This window comes from Mirounga angustirostris, unplaced genomic scaffold, assembly GCF_029215605.1.
Source record: "Mirounga angustirostris isolate CCGP_5_RB_7025 unplaced genomic scaffold, mMirAng1.0.hap1 SCAF_13, whole genome shotgun sequence".
NCBI classification, from domain to species: Eukaryota; Metazoa; Chordata; class Mammalia; order Carnivora; family Phocidae; genus Mirounga; species Mirounga angustirostris.
Window position 1 is genome coordinate 10395554 of NW_026991721.1, and position 16148 is coordinate 10411701.

Below are 16148 nucleotides of genomic sequence, written 5' to 3' on the forward strand. Positions count from 1 at the left end.
CTGGGTGGAGGGAAGGACGGCTCGGGCAGGTGGGTTGGGAGGGGGGGAACGGCCTCCCCACATCCGCTCGCTCTGGCCCTCCCCGCCCCACTCCTAGGGCTTTAGAGCACAGTTTCCTTTGGCCTGCATGTCCTTCCTGCCAGGCCCTGGTTCTCAGCAGGAGGACAGACACCATCGGGGAACACTCAGAGGCTTTAAGGACGCAGCGTTTAGTGCTATGAAATCTCATGGCAAAGAAATTATTCTCTGCTCAAGTGCTCTCAGTCCCCCTGGAAAGTCAAGGAGAAAATGACAACTTGGGGGCAAGGGGTCTTTATCCCCGTCCCCTATCCCCCCTTCAACAGAGAACACAAGTGTAGGCTTCAGGCTCCAGGGTCTTTGCATCCTTTCCACTTTTTTTTTTTTTAAAGATTTTATTTATTTATTTGACAGAGTGAGAGACAGCGAGAGAGGGAACACAAGCAGGGGGAGTGGGAGAGGGAGAAGCAGGCTTCCCGCTGAGCAGGGAGCCCGATGCGGGGCTCGATCCCAGGACCCTGGGATCATGACCCGAGCCAAAGGCAGGCGCCCAATGACTGAGCCACCCAGGCACCCCACATCCTTTCCACTTTTTGCTAACACGTAATAGAAATTGGTTTCCATCCCCACTTATTTTTATGCTTACCTTCACCTTATACTTCTGACACATGATACCAGTTTTCCACTTAACAGTAGTGACATAAAGTTTCCTTTCAAAACTAGTATTAGTAACAAGTGAGGCCATTGACTATAAATGCAGTTTTAGAAACACAAAGTAAATATCTGTACTGGGAGTGGAGTGGGCCAGGCAGGAGTGTCAGGAAGGGATGAAAAGGACTCAGGTGTATGGACCTTGGCTCCAGGAGCCCCTTCATCTCACCCTGCTGAGCTCTGCTGGGGCCCTGGAGTCCCAGCTGCTGTCAGGCACCACTCCAGGCCAGTTCCCCGGGGCCGGCCAGCAGACCTTGCCCTCCTAGACTTTTCCGAGCCGAGGCTGGTGGCTGGGCCTCATGGAAAAGGACAGAAGGTGGTGGTGAGAGGGATGCCCCTCTGACCGTCTGTCTGTCTTAGCTCAGGGGCAGAAGGTGGCTGAGCTCCAGTGCTCTTGGCAGAGCAGGAGAAACCAAGCCGCCCCACATGGAGCCGAAGGCACACACTTTCCCACTCCCAGAGCTAAATGGCTTTCCCTGAACCAGTGTGGGGGAGCATGTGCCTCCAGATAGAGGCAGAGAGAAGAGCTGCCCCCACCCCAAAAAACTCCCCAGGTCTCCCAGTTCTCCTAGTTGGCTTGGATGCCCCTCCCGATGGGGCCTCTCTCGGTCACCTTCTGAAAGCAAAGTGAAAGCACTTGGTATCTTGCCTGCCAGGTGGGCCCAGACTCCCTGGCCCAGAATTCTGTTTCCATGCATCTCCCCATCCCCAAATTGTGAGGTCCCAACAGAGGCAGGATGGGCCTCTGCCCGGTTCTTGCCAGCTTGGACCCCGCATGCAGCAGAGGCCAACAGTATCCAATGAGCACAGCCAGCCCCCAAACTTTCTGGCCACCTCATGCCCCCGCCCAGGTCGCAAAGGGCCTTGGCGCCCAGGGGGAGCTCAGGATGGGGGAGGAAGTGCTTTCCCACTCATTTGTGCCCTAAACTACCCCTACTGGCTGCACCCGAGCTACGGGCTGTCCTCGGTGCCCATTGGCTTCCCCGACGGTCTATGTCTGGACAGTTCTACCATGAATGGCAGAAGCCTAGTGAGTCCAGAGCCTCAGCTTTGGGTCAAGAATACAATCGCCGTGGTCCTACCTTTCTGGAAGGCAGGCCGCTCCCTACTGAGAGTTGCCAAGAAATAGGGCTGGGGGAGTTCCCGAACCTACGGTGGGGAGTGTCTCCCTCCTCAGACCCTGGGAGCCTGCTGAGGAGACACCAAGCCTGCTGCCCACATCATCTCATGCCCGGGAGTCTTCTAGCACCGTCCAGGCACAACCCTGGCCCCTCCAGGGGGTTCCTGGACCCTCTCCAGGCCCCAGTCGCCGTTGACAGAGTTGGGGCCTCCCTGGGACAGTCCTGGCTAGAAGGCTCTAGGAAGGTAAGTGAGAACATGACCAGCAAGGGGGCCAAGAGGCCAGGACCCACATCCTCCAGCATGAGTGGCAGGAGATGGGAAAGGGGCCCTACCTGAGAGGGCTGCTGTCAGCAATCCGATGATCGTAGAGAGGAGCCACATGTCTGGGGCCATCTTTGACTGCTACGCGTGCCTGCCCGTGGGAAGGGCCATCCTGGGGCCGGGAGGGGGATGCGATTGCTATGTGTTCCTCACACCCGCTCGGACCTTTGCTCCTTCTGTTTATAACTTTCTCTCTGCAAGAGAGAGAGCACTCCTTTACATGCATGCGACCAAACCCAGCCTCTGAGTGTCTCTTACGCCTCTGTGCTCTACTTGTGGTTTTGGTCTCCAGGAAGCCAGGCTGGTATCACAGGGGTTGGGAGGGAGAGCCCAGCTGCCTCTGCTATGAGCCCACCCAGCCTGGCTGAACCCCAGGAGTCACAGAGTAGGACACACACACACACACATACACATTTCTTCCAACTGTGTCCTAAGGAAACGGGGAGTGGGGGCATGCTCCCTTTCTGGAGACCCGATACATAGTAGATGCTCAACCAATACACATAAGAAGAGAGGACGCATGACCCACGGCCTGTCCCAGTCCTGGAAATCCAGCTCTTCTGGGATAAAATCCCAAAACGTACTTTGTCCTTGGGTGTGTTAATGGCTAGGAAGGAGAGTGTGGTCTTGCACTTTTGAGAGGAGAGAGCCTCAGATTCCCTTCAAAGAATTATCAGTGGAGAAGGGACTGAGGGATGGTTTGTCTCCCCATCTCCTTACAGGCTAGAAATGTCCCCTGAGATGGCACAGGAGGCTACAGGACCACCACCTGCAGGCACTGGGCTGGGTGCTCATTCCTCAGGGAGAGTCAGGCATGGGAGCTGGTCCAGGAAGATTGAGCAGGATTTCAAAATGCAGAGATGGTAGAAGGCCTCTGGAAGGGCCAGAAGGAATAGGAGGAGCAAAAGGCCAGGGCTGCTGGGGAAACGCTGGGTTGTGGGTTTTTTAAATTAAAAAATTTTTTTTTTTATTTTTAAAGAGTTTTTTTTTTTAAAGATTTTATTTATTTATTTGAGAGAGAGAGAATGAGAGAGAGCAAGCACATGAGAGGGGGGAGGGTCAGAGGGAGAAGCAGACTCCCCGCCAAGCAGGGAGCCCGATGTGGGACTCGATCCAGGGACCCCAGGATCATGACCTGAGCCGAAGGCAGTTGCTTAACCAACTGAGCCACCCAGGCGCCCATTGGGTTTTTATTTTTTAAAGGAAGCAGGGGCCTACTGTGGGTTTTTATTTTTTAAAATTTTATTTATTTATTTTAGAGGGGGGCAAGGGAGAGCGTGAGTGGGGGGAGAGGCAGAAGGAGAGGGAGAGAATCACAAGCAGACTGTGCACTGAGCACAGAGCCTGAGTCACGGCTGGATCTCACAACCCTGAGATCGCGACCTGAGCCAAAACCAAGAGTCGGACGCTCAACAGACTGAGCCACCCAGGTGCCCCAGGGATCTAATGTGTTTAATTCACCACTGCACTCCCTGTGGGGCATACTGTAGATGCTGAATGAATGTTGTTGAGTGAATGAAAGAACAGAAAACTTAATTTGCTTGTATAAGCAGTATCCTTTAAGAAATTGAGTCCAGAGGAGATTGGTTCTATTATAGCCCTTCTCTGTATGACCTCTCAGATTTACCTGGCCCGGCCTGACACTTCCCTCCTCCCCATTCGACTTCATTTCCCCATCTGTAGAATGGGGAGGATTTCTCCACTGGGTCCCAGGCCAAGGGGGCATCTGACGTTGCAGGTTTGGGAGCCACAGAGAGCCAGGTCTGTCCACTGTAAACCTTGCCCAGACCTAGGGGGTGGACCTGACTCCGGCACCAGTGGAGGCTGCCCTCTTGTGGAAGGTCACTGGTAGCACAGGCAGCCGATGGGGGCCTCCATCTCCTGGGTTCACTTCCGTTCAACTGACACTTAGGGAGACTTTGGTGTGGGGAATTCTGGCATGGGCTCTGTGGAAGGTGAAGACAGGAAACCATATCCCTGCCCTCAAGGAGCACGGAGCTCACAAACCCACGTGACCCAACCACAGGCCAGGGTAAGATGAACACAAGGAGAGTTCTCCTGCTAATGAGCAGCATCCTAAAAGAAACACAGCTGAATGCGCTAGAGAGGATGGCTAGATTTCCATTTCTGACAATATGATAAGCAGTATATGCCGAAAGTTCTCCTGATACAAAACACCAAAAAAAATGGAGGGGGACAAAATATTTGTAAAAATCTTTAAAAATGCAAAGTTGAGGTGGCAAGAAGGTAACAATAATTATCAGAGGCAAAAATGACAAGAAAACACAAATCCAAAGAGATAATTGAGAGCAGAAGCAGAGGTTGCCTTGAGGTACCTGCTCATCCCAGTTGGCCAAGAACTTCAGTTTAATGAGACGAAACCTAGAGCCTGAGCAAATGAAAAGCAAAATCAGAAACCTACCCCCTAAAGCAAAACCAGTGAAAAACAACATCCACAGTGAATGAACTAAGAAAAAACACCTCTCAAAGGGATCTGACAGAGAATGTGCTTGGCTCAGCATTGACTCTGAGTGGGAGAAAAGGAAATGCTAACCCTAAAGGCTCTTAACCACAAGTCCACCTGCAGTTGGGTCTGAGAGGGAATTCACACTACTTGTGAGGCAAAAACACCACCACCACAAACAAGTAAAGAACAATAGGCGAATTTAAAGCAGATAGCATGGGGCACCTGGGTGGCTCAGTCATTAAGTGTCTGCCTTCGGCTCAGGTCATGATCCCAGGGTCCTGGATTGAGCCCTGCATCGGGCCCCCTGCTCAGCGGGAAGCCTGCTTCTCCCTCTCCCACTCCCCCTGCTTGTGTTCCCTCTCTCGCTATCTCTCTCTGTCAAATAAATAAATACAATCTTTAAAAAATAATAAAGCAGATTGCAGTTCCCAGGGCACTTTGCAGAAACAAATGCAAAAATCCTCTCTGAAGTAAAGTAACTCACCTTAAATTTAAGTCTCAAAGAATTCCCACAGAAAAGTTCCCAGGAATATAAGCTCACATGCACAGAAAGAAAGGAAGGAAGGAAGAAAGAAAGAATAAAACACAGGACACAGGTGTATTAATCAGGGCTTTCCAGAGAAACAGAACATATGGAATTTATATGAGATTTTTAAAAAAGATTTATTTATTTTAGAGAGAAAGAGAGGGTGTTGGAGAGGGTGGAGAGAGAGAACCTTCAAGCAGTCTCCCCACTGAGTGTGGAGTCCAGTGCGGAGCTTGATCCCACAACCCATGAGATCATGACCTGAGCCAAAACCAAGAGTCAGATGCTCAACCAGCTGAGCCACCTAGGAGCCCCTATATGAAATATATTGTAAGGAATTGTCTCAAGTGATTTTGGAAACAAAGTCCCAAGATCTCAGTTGGCGAGCTGGAAATTCAGGGGGAACCAGTGTATCACTTCAGTTCAGGTCCAAAGGCCAGAGAACTGGGAAAACCAATGGTGTAAATTCCAGTCAGAGCCTGAGTCAAAAGGCAGGAGGAAGACTGGTGTCCTAACCTGAAGACAGGCAGAGAGAGACAATTCTATCTTACTCCTTTTTGTCCTATTCAGGACTTCACTGAACAAAACCCATCCACAATGGGGAAGGCAATCTGCTTTACCGAACCTATTGATTCAAGTCTAATCTCACCTAGAAACACCCTCACAAACACACCCAGAATAATGTTTAACCAGATATCTGGGCACCCTACAGATCATTCAAGCTGACACATAAAAGTAACCACCACAACAAGGCACTGTAAGTGAGAATTGCACAAAGCAGTAAGCAACAGACTGAGGCCTTCAAACATTTCAGCTACTGGACTTATGGTGTACATAATATAAAATAAGGATGTTTCTTATGCTTAAAAAAATACAGTTGGTAATTGAGGCTGTAGATAAGGAACAAGAGACTATAGATAAGGAACTAAGTGACCAGGAAGATTTGGGGAAAAAAAATAGTACTTCTATAAATGAAAAATATAATCTTCAAAACTAGCAATCCAATGGATAGATTAAGCAACAGACTAACATAGCCAAAGAGAAAACTAGTGAGTTGGACAGTAGGTCTGAAGAACTTACCCAGAATGCCGCACAGAGAGACAAAAAAGTGTCTAAGAGAAGACTATGAAACAGAAGTTAAGAGACACAGAGGATGGAACAAGGTGAATAGGTCAAATCCAGAACTGATGAAATACCTAGCCCTCAGATCCCAGAAGTTTCCCCACACCCCACCTGTCAAATAAAAAGAAATCTCTCTCAATAAAACTGGGGGGTGGGAGGGAAATAATTTAAAAAAGAATAAAAATGTTTTCATACACATATCAATCAATCAATAAATCTACACCAATCACATGTGGTAACAAGATTGCTACTTGCTAGAAAGAACTACAAAATAGACTTACAGCTAACTTTTTCATGTTAGCAATAGAAGCTGGAAGACAATGGAATACCATCTCAACGTGCCAAGAAAATAAGTCTACCTCAAATATGTTCTAAGAATGAGATTGAATAATCTACAGAAAGGGAGAAGAGATTTGCAAATCATATATCCAATGAGGGGTTAATATCCATAATATGTAAAGAACTCATACAACTCAATAGAAAAAAATTCTGATTAAAAAATGGGCAGAGGATTTGAAAAGACCTTTTTCCAAAGAAGACATTTGAATGGCCAACAGACACATGAAAAGATGTCCAACATCACTAATCATCAGGGAGATGCAAATTAAAACCACAATGAGGTATTACTTCCCACCTGTCAGAATGGCTATTATCAAAAGGACAAAATATAACAAATGCAGGTGAGGATGTAGAGAAAAGGGAACCCTTGTGCACTGTTGCTGGGAATGTAAATTGTTGCGGCTGCTATGGAAAACAGTATCGAGTTTCCTCAAATAATTTAAAATAGGGGCACCTGGGTGACTCAGTCGGTTAAGTGTCTGCCTTTGGCTCAGGTCATGATCCTGAGGTCCTGGGATCCAGCCCTGTGTCAGGCTCCCTGCTCATGGGGAGCCTGCTTCTCCCTCTCCTCCCCACTCATGCTCTCTCTCTTGCTAACTCTGTCTCTCTCAAATAAATAAATAAAAACTTTTTTTTTAAAGATTTTATTTATTTATTTGATAGAGAGAGACACAGCGAGAGAGGGAACACAAGCAGGGGGAGTGGGAGAGGGAGAAGCAGGCTTCCTGCAGAGCAGGGAGCCCAATGCAGGGCTTGATCCCAGGACCCTGAGACCATGACCTGAGCTGAAGGCAGATGCCCAATGACTGAGCCACCCAGGTGCCCCAAATAAATAAAATCTTAAAAAAAGTTTTTTTTAAATAATTAAAAATAGAAATACCATATGATCCAGTAATTCCACTTTGGGGTATTTATCTGAAGAAAAGGAAAACACTATCTTGAAAAAATATATGCAGCTCCATATTCTTTGCAGCATTATTTACCAAAGCCAAGATACAGAAATAACCTAGATGTCCATCTATGGATGAATGGATAAAGAAATTGTGGTAGACATGTCCAATGGACTATTACTCGTCCATTAAAAAGAATGAGATCTTGCCATTTGCAACAACATGGATGGGCCTAGAGGGTGTTATTATGCTAAGTGAAATAAGTCAGACAGAGAAAGACAAATACCATATCAGCTCACTTATATGTGGAATCTAAAAAACAAAGCAAACAAAACAAAACTCATGGATATGGAGAACAGAGTGGTGGTTGCTGGGGTGAGGGAGGCAGCTGGGGGTTGGGCAAAATGCATGAAGGGGGTCAGGAGGTATAGACTCCAGTTATGAAATGCACAGGTCATAGGGATGTGGTGCGCAGCAAGGTGACCCCAGTTAGTGGTAATGTGGTGCAGATATGAAGGTTGCCAGGATGGTGGATCTTGGACGTTCTGGTCACAAGGAAGATAAAAACTTTTTTGTAACTTGTTATGGTGGTGAAGGGTGATTAGCTTCTTGTGATCATTCGCAGGGCATACAAGTGTCAGATCATTACCTTGTATACCTGAAACTAATATGATGCATATCAATTATACCTCAATCAAAAAAAAAAACAAAAACAAAAACAAAAAAAACCCAGAATGGCCTTGTTACAGACTCGGAAAAAAAAAAAGAATGAGGTTAAACAGAATCATTTTCAGATAAAAATTGAGAGTAGTAACAGACCCTCACCTAAGGAAATTTTAAAGGATGTTCTTCAGGAACAAGGAAAATAATCCCAGAAGGAAAGTATAAGATTCAAGTAGGAATGGTGAGCAAAGAAATATGTCACCATGGAGGTGAATTAAATAAGCAATGATGGTATACAATGATTACAATAATGTCTAATTTGTGGGTCTAGGAAAAAAAACAAGATAAAAATAAGGAACCAGAAGATAATGACATGAATTAGTAAGGAGTGAGCAATTTTGGAAAGGTCTATTATTTGTCAGAAGCATAAAATATTGACTAGTTTTTTACTTTGTTCAATTAAATGTGTATGATAAACCAGCGGAACAATCAAATGGAATGAGTTGAAGAGCCTGATAGAAAGCAGTAAGGAGGAACACGTGGGTGGCTCAGTCAGTTAAGGGTCTGCCTTCAGCTCAGGTCATGATCTCAGGGTCCTGGGATAGAATCCTGCATCGGGCTCCTTGCTCAGCAGGGAGCCTGCTTCTCCTTCTACCTGTCTCTCTCTCTCTTTCTGGCATTAAAAAAAAAAAAAATGAAAACCATAAGAAGTCAGGACAGGAAAGGAAAAGAAATGAAGGACAAACAGAACAATGGTAGGTTTTCTGGCAGAGGGCACAGGGTAAGTCGAGGCAGGACAGCATGGGGGGTGCATCCTTGGGAACTGATGGGACACACCTCAGTCACATGTTTCATGGATGTGAAGCTCTGAGCAGGAAGCTAGAAGATACACCTGGCTGGGTACCCAACTCAATGAGCTCTTTTTATTTTTCGGAGAAGGGGGAGGACCGAGGAGGGGGCAGAGAGAGAATCTTAAGTCTTAAGCAGGCTCCACGCCCCACATGGAGCCCAATATGGGGCTCAATCTCATGACCCTGAGATCATGACCTGAGCCAAAATCAAGAGTCGGATGCTTAACCGACTGAGCCACGCAGGTGTCCCTTAATGAGCTCCTTTTTATTTATAACTCTTAGAGCCAAGACCTTCTTTTCTTTCTTTTTTTTTTTTTAAAGATTTTATTTATTTATTTGAGAGAGAGAATGAGAGAGAGCACATGAGAGGGGGGAGGGTCAGAGGGAGAAGCAGACTCCCTGCCAAGCAGGGAGCCCGATGTGGGACCCGATCCCAGGACTCCAGGATCATGACCTGAGCCGAAGGCAGTCGCTTAACAAACTGAGCCACGCAGGCGCCCCAAGACCTTTTTTTTCTTAAGTTTTTTTTTAAGTAAACTCTATGCCCAACATGGGGCTTGAACTTACAACCCCAAGATCAAGAGTCACATATTCTGCCTACTGAGCCAGCCAGGTGCCCCAGAGCCAAGCCCTTTTGAACTCAAGTTGCAAGAACACCTAGTGCTCCGCCATGCTGTGGAGAGCCCAGGCATCTTTCATCCAGACTGTGTCTCTCTCCTGACCTTGGCCCAGCAAAGTGGAATATGCAACATTATTGGGGGACGTAAGTCTGCCTCTCTGGCCAGAAGGAAGGGGAGCCCTAGAACTGCATCCCCCTACCCTATGTGGCACAGGGGAAAGCCTCGTGCTGACTGACCCTTAGTGAGTACATCCTGTTGTGCCCCGTGCTTCGCGTGGGGTCTGCCCCGATTCTCACAGCAGTGCAAGGAGACAGGTGCTGTTCCTAACACACCTGTGCAGATCAAGAAACTGAAGTTAGAGACGCCGTTTGCTCATGATCCCACAGCTAAGACGTGGAGGAGAGCTAGGCTCCGAACTCATGTCTGTTCACCCCAGGGCCCTGAGCTCTTAACCATAGGCAGTTCAGCCTTTGGCACGAAAGCTTTGGCCAAACCGTGGCCTCTTTGGCAGGAAGGCTCTGGCTCTACAGGGCTCTGAATCTTGGACCATCCCTGCCCCAGCTCGAGCCAAGCCCTCTCCTGTCTCCGGAGTCCTGAAACGGTCCCCACAACGGTCATAGCCAGCTCCTTGTCTTTCCTGAGGTCCAGCGTTTTCTACCACAGTCTAAACATCCAGCGCCTAAATGTACATACATTAACTGTCCTCACTTGGTCACTCATTCAACACCGATGTCATGCGTTCTAGGGGCGGGGGACACAGCACTGAACAAAACAGACAAATGTTGCTGTCCTTGGTGGGAGAGTCACATCATAAACAATAGACCTAACAAATGTAAATTATACGAGAAAAGAAGTAGAGCTGAGTCCCGGGTACTAGGAGAGCGAGGGAGACGTCACACTTGTGAATAGGGGCTCAGCCTGTCCCCTCTCAGAAGAGCCTTGCTTGCAGATGGGTTACTAGGGAATGTGATCCCGGGGAACAGAGAGGAACATGGGGTGACAAAGGAGAAGAAGGACAGTCAGTAAAAGGGCACGCCATTGGGTTGGCCCCACTCTAGCGAGTAGTACTGGATGTCAGGCTTATGAGATGGTTCTCAGAACGGTCTGCCCCAGGGACAGCCCCCATTCTTGCTTCCCGATACCCCAAGGCCGAGGGAGAGAAGCTGGCCACACCCACGGGAAAAGGCACCCGGTCCAGCGGCTTGCTGGAGCCTCCCGTGGGTAGACCTTCTCTGCTGGGCATTAACATAAGACACAGAACATTTGGGGTTTGGTCCCGGGGCCCCACCCAGGGACTCATGCACAACCAATGCCTTCAGCCCCTCTTCCTTCCACCGGCAGCAGGTGACCCAAGGTACTTTCACATCTCTGCCCCCATCCCTGCCCCCGGGAGGACTTCCATTTCTAGTCAGGAACTGCCTACTCCGCTTTCCCATTTGTGAACCAGGCCTGAGGGGTGTTTCCCCTCCATCGGAGGCAGCTCCGTGAAAGCTAGAGGTATGAGTTCAAAGAGAAACAAGAATGCAACGGAGGCCAAGGCCATCTGTTTTTATCATTTCTTTGCAACTTCTGGGCCTGCTGGGGCCTGAAGCTGTTGTGTCCAGTGAATCCTTTAACAACCCGGCGTATGTGATAATACCGAGCTTATGACCGGCCCGCAGGTGGCCTCGTCCTTGGTGACCCGTCATCAGGCGCAGTCTCTATCAGGGCGTGCGTGGTGGCACGCAGCAGGAGATGGTTTTCGGACGACAAGTGGTTCTCTGCTGCAGAAGTCAGAGATGTGCTCCAGGGCTCTGGAAGCTTGTGATGCAAATTCTCCCCCTTTAGAGCCTTCCGGAGACTCGGCACAGCATCCTTATCCATCTTGGCATCTCTGGCATGATTGGACTGTCCAGGTCTTACGGCCGCGTTAGCGCAGCGGCCCGCACCACTGCCCGGAAGCTGCCACAGAGCCTTCTCCTGCTCGGGGCCCCACGCAGAACTGGCAGCCCCTTCGAGTCACATGGTCAATGGGTCAGAACAGAATTGCTAAGGATAGTCTACGCTCCAAATTCTAAACAGGCCCCCTGGTACTGTGCCTTGTTCTTGGTGGGAGAGGATGCAAGGTGCAAAGTCTTGCTCTTTGTCATAGAGACAGCGTCCCAGCATGCCTCAGGCCTTTGGATACCGAAAATCTTCCTCACTATGGCAGCCGCTTAAATCTCTGTGGGGCATGTCTCCCCACTCTGAGCACACAGAGAGGACAGCAGTTCTCAACCTTGTTGGTCTCAAGCCTCCTTTATATTCTTAAAAATTATCAAGGGCCCAAAGAACTTTTGTTTATGTGGGTTGTATCTATTGATACCTATCATATTAGAAATTAAACTGATAAATTTTAAACATTTATTTAATTCATTTGAAAATAGCAACAATCAGGGCGCCTGGCTGGCTCAGTCAGTTAAGTGTCGGCCTTTGGCTCAGGTCATGATCCCGGAGTCCTGGGATCAAGCCCCGAGTCGGGCTCCGTACTTGGCGGGGAGCCTGTGTCTCCCTCTCCCTGCCCCCCCCACGCCCCCCACTCTCCCTCGTGCTCTCTCTCGCTATCTCTCTCTGAGATAAATAAATGAAATCTTTAAAAAAATAAATAAAAATAGCAACAATGAACTCACCACATGTCAATGTAAATAACACTTTTCATGAAAAATTACTATATATTCTGAACCCCAAAAAATTATTGGGAAGAGTAGCCTGGTTTTAGACGCTTTCAAATCTCTTTAATGTCTGGCTTTATAGAGGACGCTTGGATTCTCCTATCAGCTTCTTCATTCAATCTGTTGAGAGGTGTTGTTTTGGTCAAAGCATACGGGGGAAAAAAATCTGGCCTCATCATATGCAGTTGGAAAAAGGAGGAGTATTTTTTATACCCTTTTTAGATAATTTTAGATATTCTCTGATACTGCAACAAAATTTGACAAGTGATGTTTTCTAAAGGTTAGTTGCAGTGTGAGGTCTGAAACTGTATCAGTGAACTTTAATCCACAGTTAAATTAAAATCCATTGGCCTATCTTGCACTTTGAACGGATCTTTTATCCACGCATGGTTCTGTAATAACATGCGTCGGTCATTCTGGAACATACTGGCTCACAAAAGTCATGCAGATCTTCCAAATGTTGACATATTTCGTCGCATGGTATCCAAAAAAAAAAAAAAATCACATTCATTAATATCATCTGTGAGCTCATCAGAAAACTTTTAAGTCCTGGGAAGCTGTCAAGAGCACGGTGGCAGATGAGAGTCTTTCTAAACTTCTAAGTTTCACTCAAAAACTCCAATTTCATCACTGGCAGCAAATACTGTCATGCGTTTCCTTTGAAATGACAGGTTTCCTTTGCTCGGTTTCAAAAAATTATCTGCCACATTCTCCAGGCTGAATAACCATCATTTTCAAGTAAAGAGTGTTCCATGGAAAAAAACCAACAGCCCAGCTCGCTTGCTGGCAAATTGGAGAGGAGCATCAGAGCTCAGCCCCGTGGTGACGGCCGCACCGCGGGACTCAGTGGAAGAACGCTACGCATATTCTCGTCCTGTCACATTGAATGCCAAGAAATTGTGCCCGCAATGGTTGCAATCTAATAATGTTAACGATTTTAACTGCTTTGTGGAGGAACATTCCTAAGTAAAACTAGCCGTTTTTTTCCCTGCTTGTACTCTGAGCAGAGGGTTCTAGAATTCAGTGGCTTCTAGGACAATTTTATGCCACTCCATCATGGCTTTTGTACCAGGCAAATGAGGTCAGGAGAAAGGCAAACGATATCTTTATATGAGCACGAAAATAGTTTTTGACCTCCTAGATCCCAGGAATGGTCTCGGGGACTCATAGGGCGCTGCCCATGGACCCGGCTTTGAAAATTCCTCGTTTCAAAGGAAAGGCTGTGGGGCTCGGAGCTGAAACCTCGCGCTCCCTGAAATCCTCGCTCTTTCTGAAGCATTACCTGAGACACAGAATCCCTCTTTGAGGAGTGCCTGGGTGGCACAGTCGGTTGAGCGCCCGACTCTTGGTGTCAGCTCAGGTCGGGGTCTCAGGGTTGTGGGATCGAGCCCCGAGTTGGGCTCTGCGCTCAGTGCAGAATCTGCTTGAAGATTCTCTCCCTTTCCCTCTGCCCCTCCCCACTGCTCTCTCTCTCTCTTTCTCTCTCTCAAATAAATCTGAAAAAAAGACGCCCTCTTTGAGGGGCAGCCTTCGAGGCACCTTTGGCAACAGGGATATGCTGCCACTTGTCTCTTCTCTCCCATGGGCAGGACTTCAAGGCTTTTCCTTCCCCTGGTCGCTCCCCATTGGACCTTTAAGTGTGGTACCCGCTGGACCCAAAGCTCTGCTAAACCCAGGAGTCGAGTGGAAGGAAAACCTCCTGATACCAAATTTGACCTTTGGGTAACAAAGCCTTAGAAGTACATTACAGCAACTCTGGAAATTTAGGAAAAGAAAACAAACCACTATAATCTCATCACATTGACAACCGCCGTTCTGTTGTGGCCTCAGGTGGCCCAAACAATGTTGACTCATCTTGAATCTATTGATGAAATCCCCAAGGTTTTTTTTTTTTTTTTTTTTGAGAGAGAGAGAGAGAGAGAAACAGCATGAGAGGGGATAGGGTCAGAAGGAGAAGCAGGCTCCCCGCCGAGCCAGGAGCCCGATGTGGGACTCGATCCCAGGACTCCGGGATCATGACCTGAGCCAAAGGCAGTCGCTCAACCAACTGAGCCACCCAGGCGCCCCTCCCCAAGGCTTTTGTTTGTTTGTTTGTTTTGTTTCATTTTGTTTTTTGTCCTGCTTCCACTAAGCCACGTCATCCTGGCCCTTTCCACGTGGGGCTGAGCGCGCCATGGAGAGAGCCTGACGTTCACATCTGTCCACTGCCCTGCGGACATCTTCTGGTGTCTGGAGTCCACTGGCCAAAGTTGTTGTTGTGTTGTTGTTTGTTTGTTTGTTTGTTTTGCCAACTTTTCCAGCTTCGTGTGATCTGCAAACGAGATCACCCTCATCCAACATCAGCCAGCTCCATAAATTCTCCTATGGCAATTTGAATCTTGCATCAGAACATTCGATGTTGAAACCCTCTCGCTGATGATGTACACCTTCCCGATTAGTTTCCTGTGGTTGCTGTTAGTAAAGTACCACAAATCTGGCGACAGACGACAGAAGTGGATCCAGAAATGGATCCTCTCACAGTTCAGGAGGCCAGAAGCCTGACATCAGGATGTCGGTAGGGACGTCTGTCCCTTGCCCCCCCACCACGTGTCATGGCGACCCAAGCTCCTTGGCATTCCTGGATTTGCAGCTGCAACATCTGTTCTTGGCCTCTGTCTTCCCAGTGCCTTCTCTTCTGGGTGGCTCAGTCTCCTCTCCCTCTGCCTTGCTCTTACGAGGACACTCGTCCACGGCGTTTAGAGCCCACCGGGATAATCCAGGATAAGCACCTGCTCTCAAGATCCTTAATTTAATGGCATCTTTGGTCATATCAGATAATAGTCATAGGTTCCAGGGATTAGCCTGTGGACGTATCTTTTCAGGGGCCACCATTAAGCCCACTACACCCTTCCCCAGCAGACCTGTATGTATAGTAGCAGTTTTCTGCCCCCAGGGGACATTTGGTAATGTCTGGAGACATTCTGATTGTGACAACGGAGGGGCTGGAGTACGGGTAGTGTCTTGTTCACAGAGACGAGGGGTACCGCTAGCTACCCTCCGATGCACAGGGCAGCCTACAAACACAACAAAGCAGCATCTGGGCCGAAGTGTCCATAGTGTCAAGGTTGAGAAAGTTGGATTTATAATAAATTAGGATTATATTATACCCTATCTAAAAAGCCTCCACTGGTGATGCCTGCGTGGCTCAGTCGGTTACGCATCTGCCTTCGGCTCAGGTCATGATCCCAGGGTCCAGGGACCAAGTCCCGCATCAGGCTTCCTGCTCAGCAGGGAGCCTGCTTCTTCTCCCTCTCTCTCTGCACCACCCCCCGCACTTGCTCGCACTCTCTCTCTCTCTGACAAATAAATAAATAAAATCTTAAATAAATAAATAAAATCTTTTTTTAAAAATAAATAAAAGTGAAAAGCCTCCACTGTCATCTCCGTGTCTCATTCCAACTTTATTTTTCATTGTAGCCTTTATTATATGTGATATTAAATACACCTTCTGATCTGTTTTATTCCCCTTTCTTCTTTGGTTCCTTGTCTATGACCCCAAGCACTGGAACATCACCTCCACGAGGACACAGGTTTGTGTCCATTTTGTTCACTGTTGTATCCTCAGCCCCTTGAACAGCACCCAGCACATAGTAAGCCATCTCTAAACATTTGTTTTATTTGTTAGTTAATTAAGGCGCAGACATTTCCTGAGTTCTTATGATATGCCAGCCACCAGGCTGGGTTATCTCATTTTGATACAAAAAAGCCTGTAGTATAAGTATTTTTCATTCTCCACTTTTCAGATAAAGAAACGGTAAAGGTTAAGTAA

At 47.7% G+C, this 16148-nt stretch overlaps 1 protein-coding gene across 1 annotated transcript in view; it reads right to left on the reverse strand.

Moving 5' to 3' along the window:
- The window catches only part of CD6 (CD6 molecule), a 41020-nt gene extending 38682 nt beyond the window's left edge, over positions 1-2338 (reverse strand). The window contains exon 1 of the mRNA XM_064576358.1: positions 2184-2338. Within this exon, the coding sequence (XP_064432428.1) occupies positions 2184-2244 (61 nt within the window). The 5' untranslated portion in view covers positions 2245-2338. The remainder of the gene's footprint in view (positions 1-2183) is intronic.
- Positions 2339-16148: the final 13810 nt, after the last annotated feature.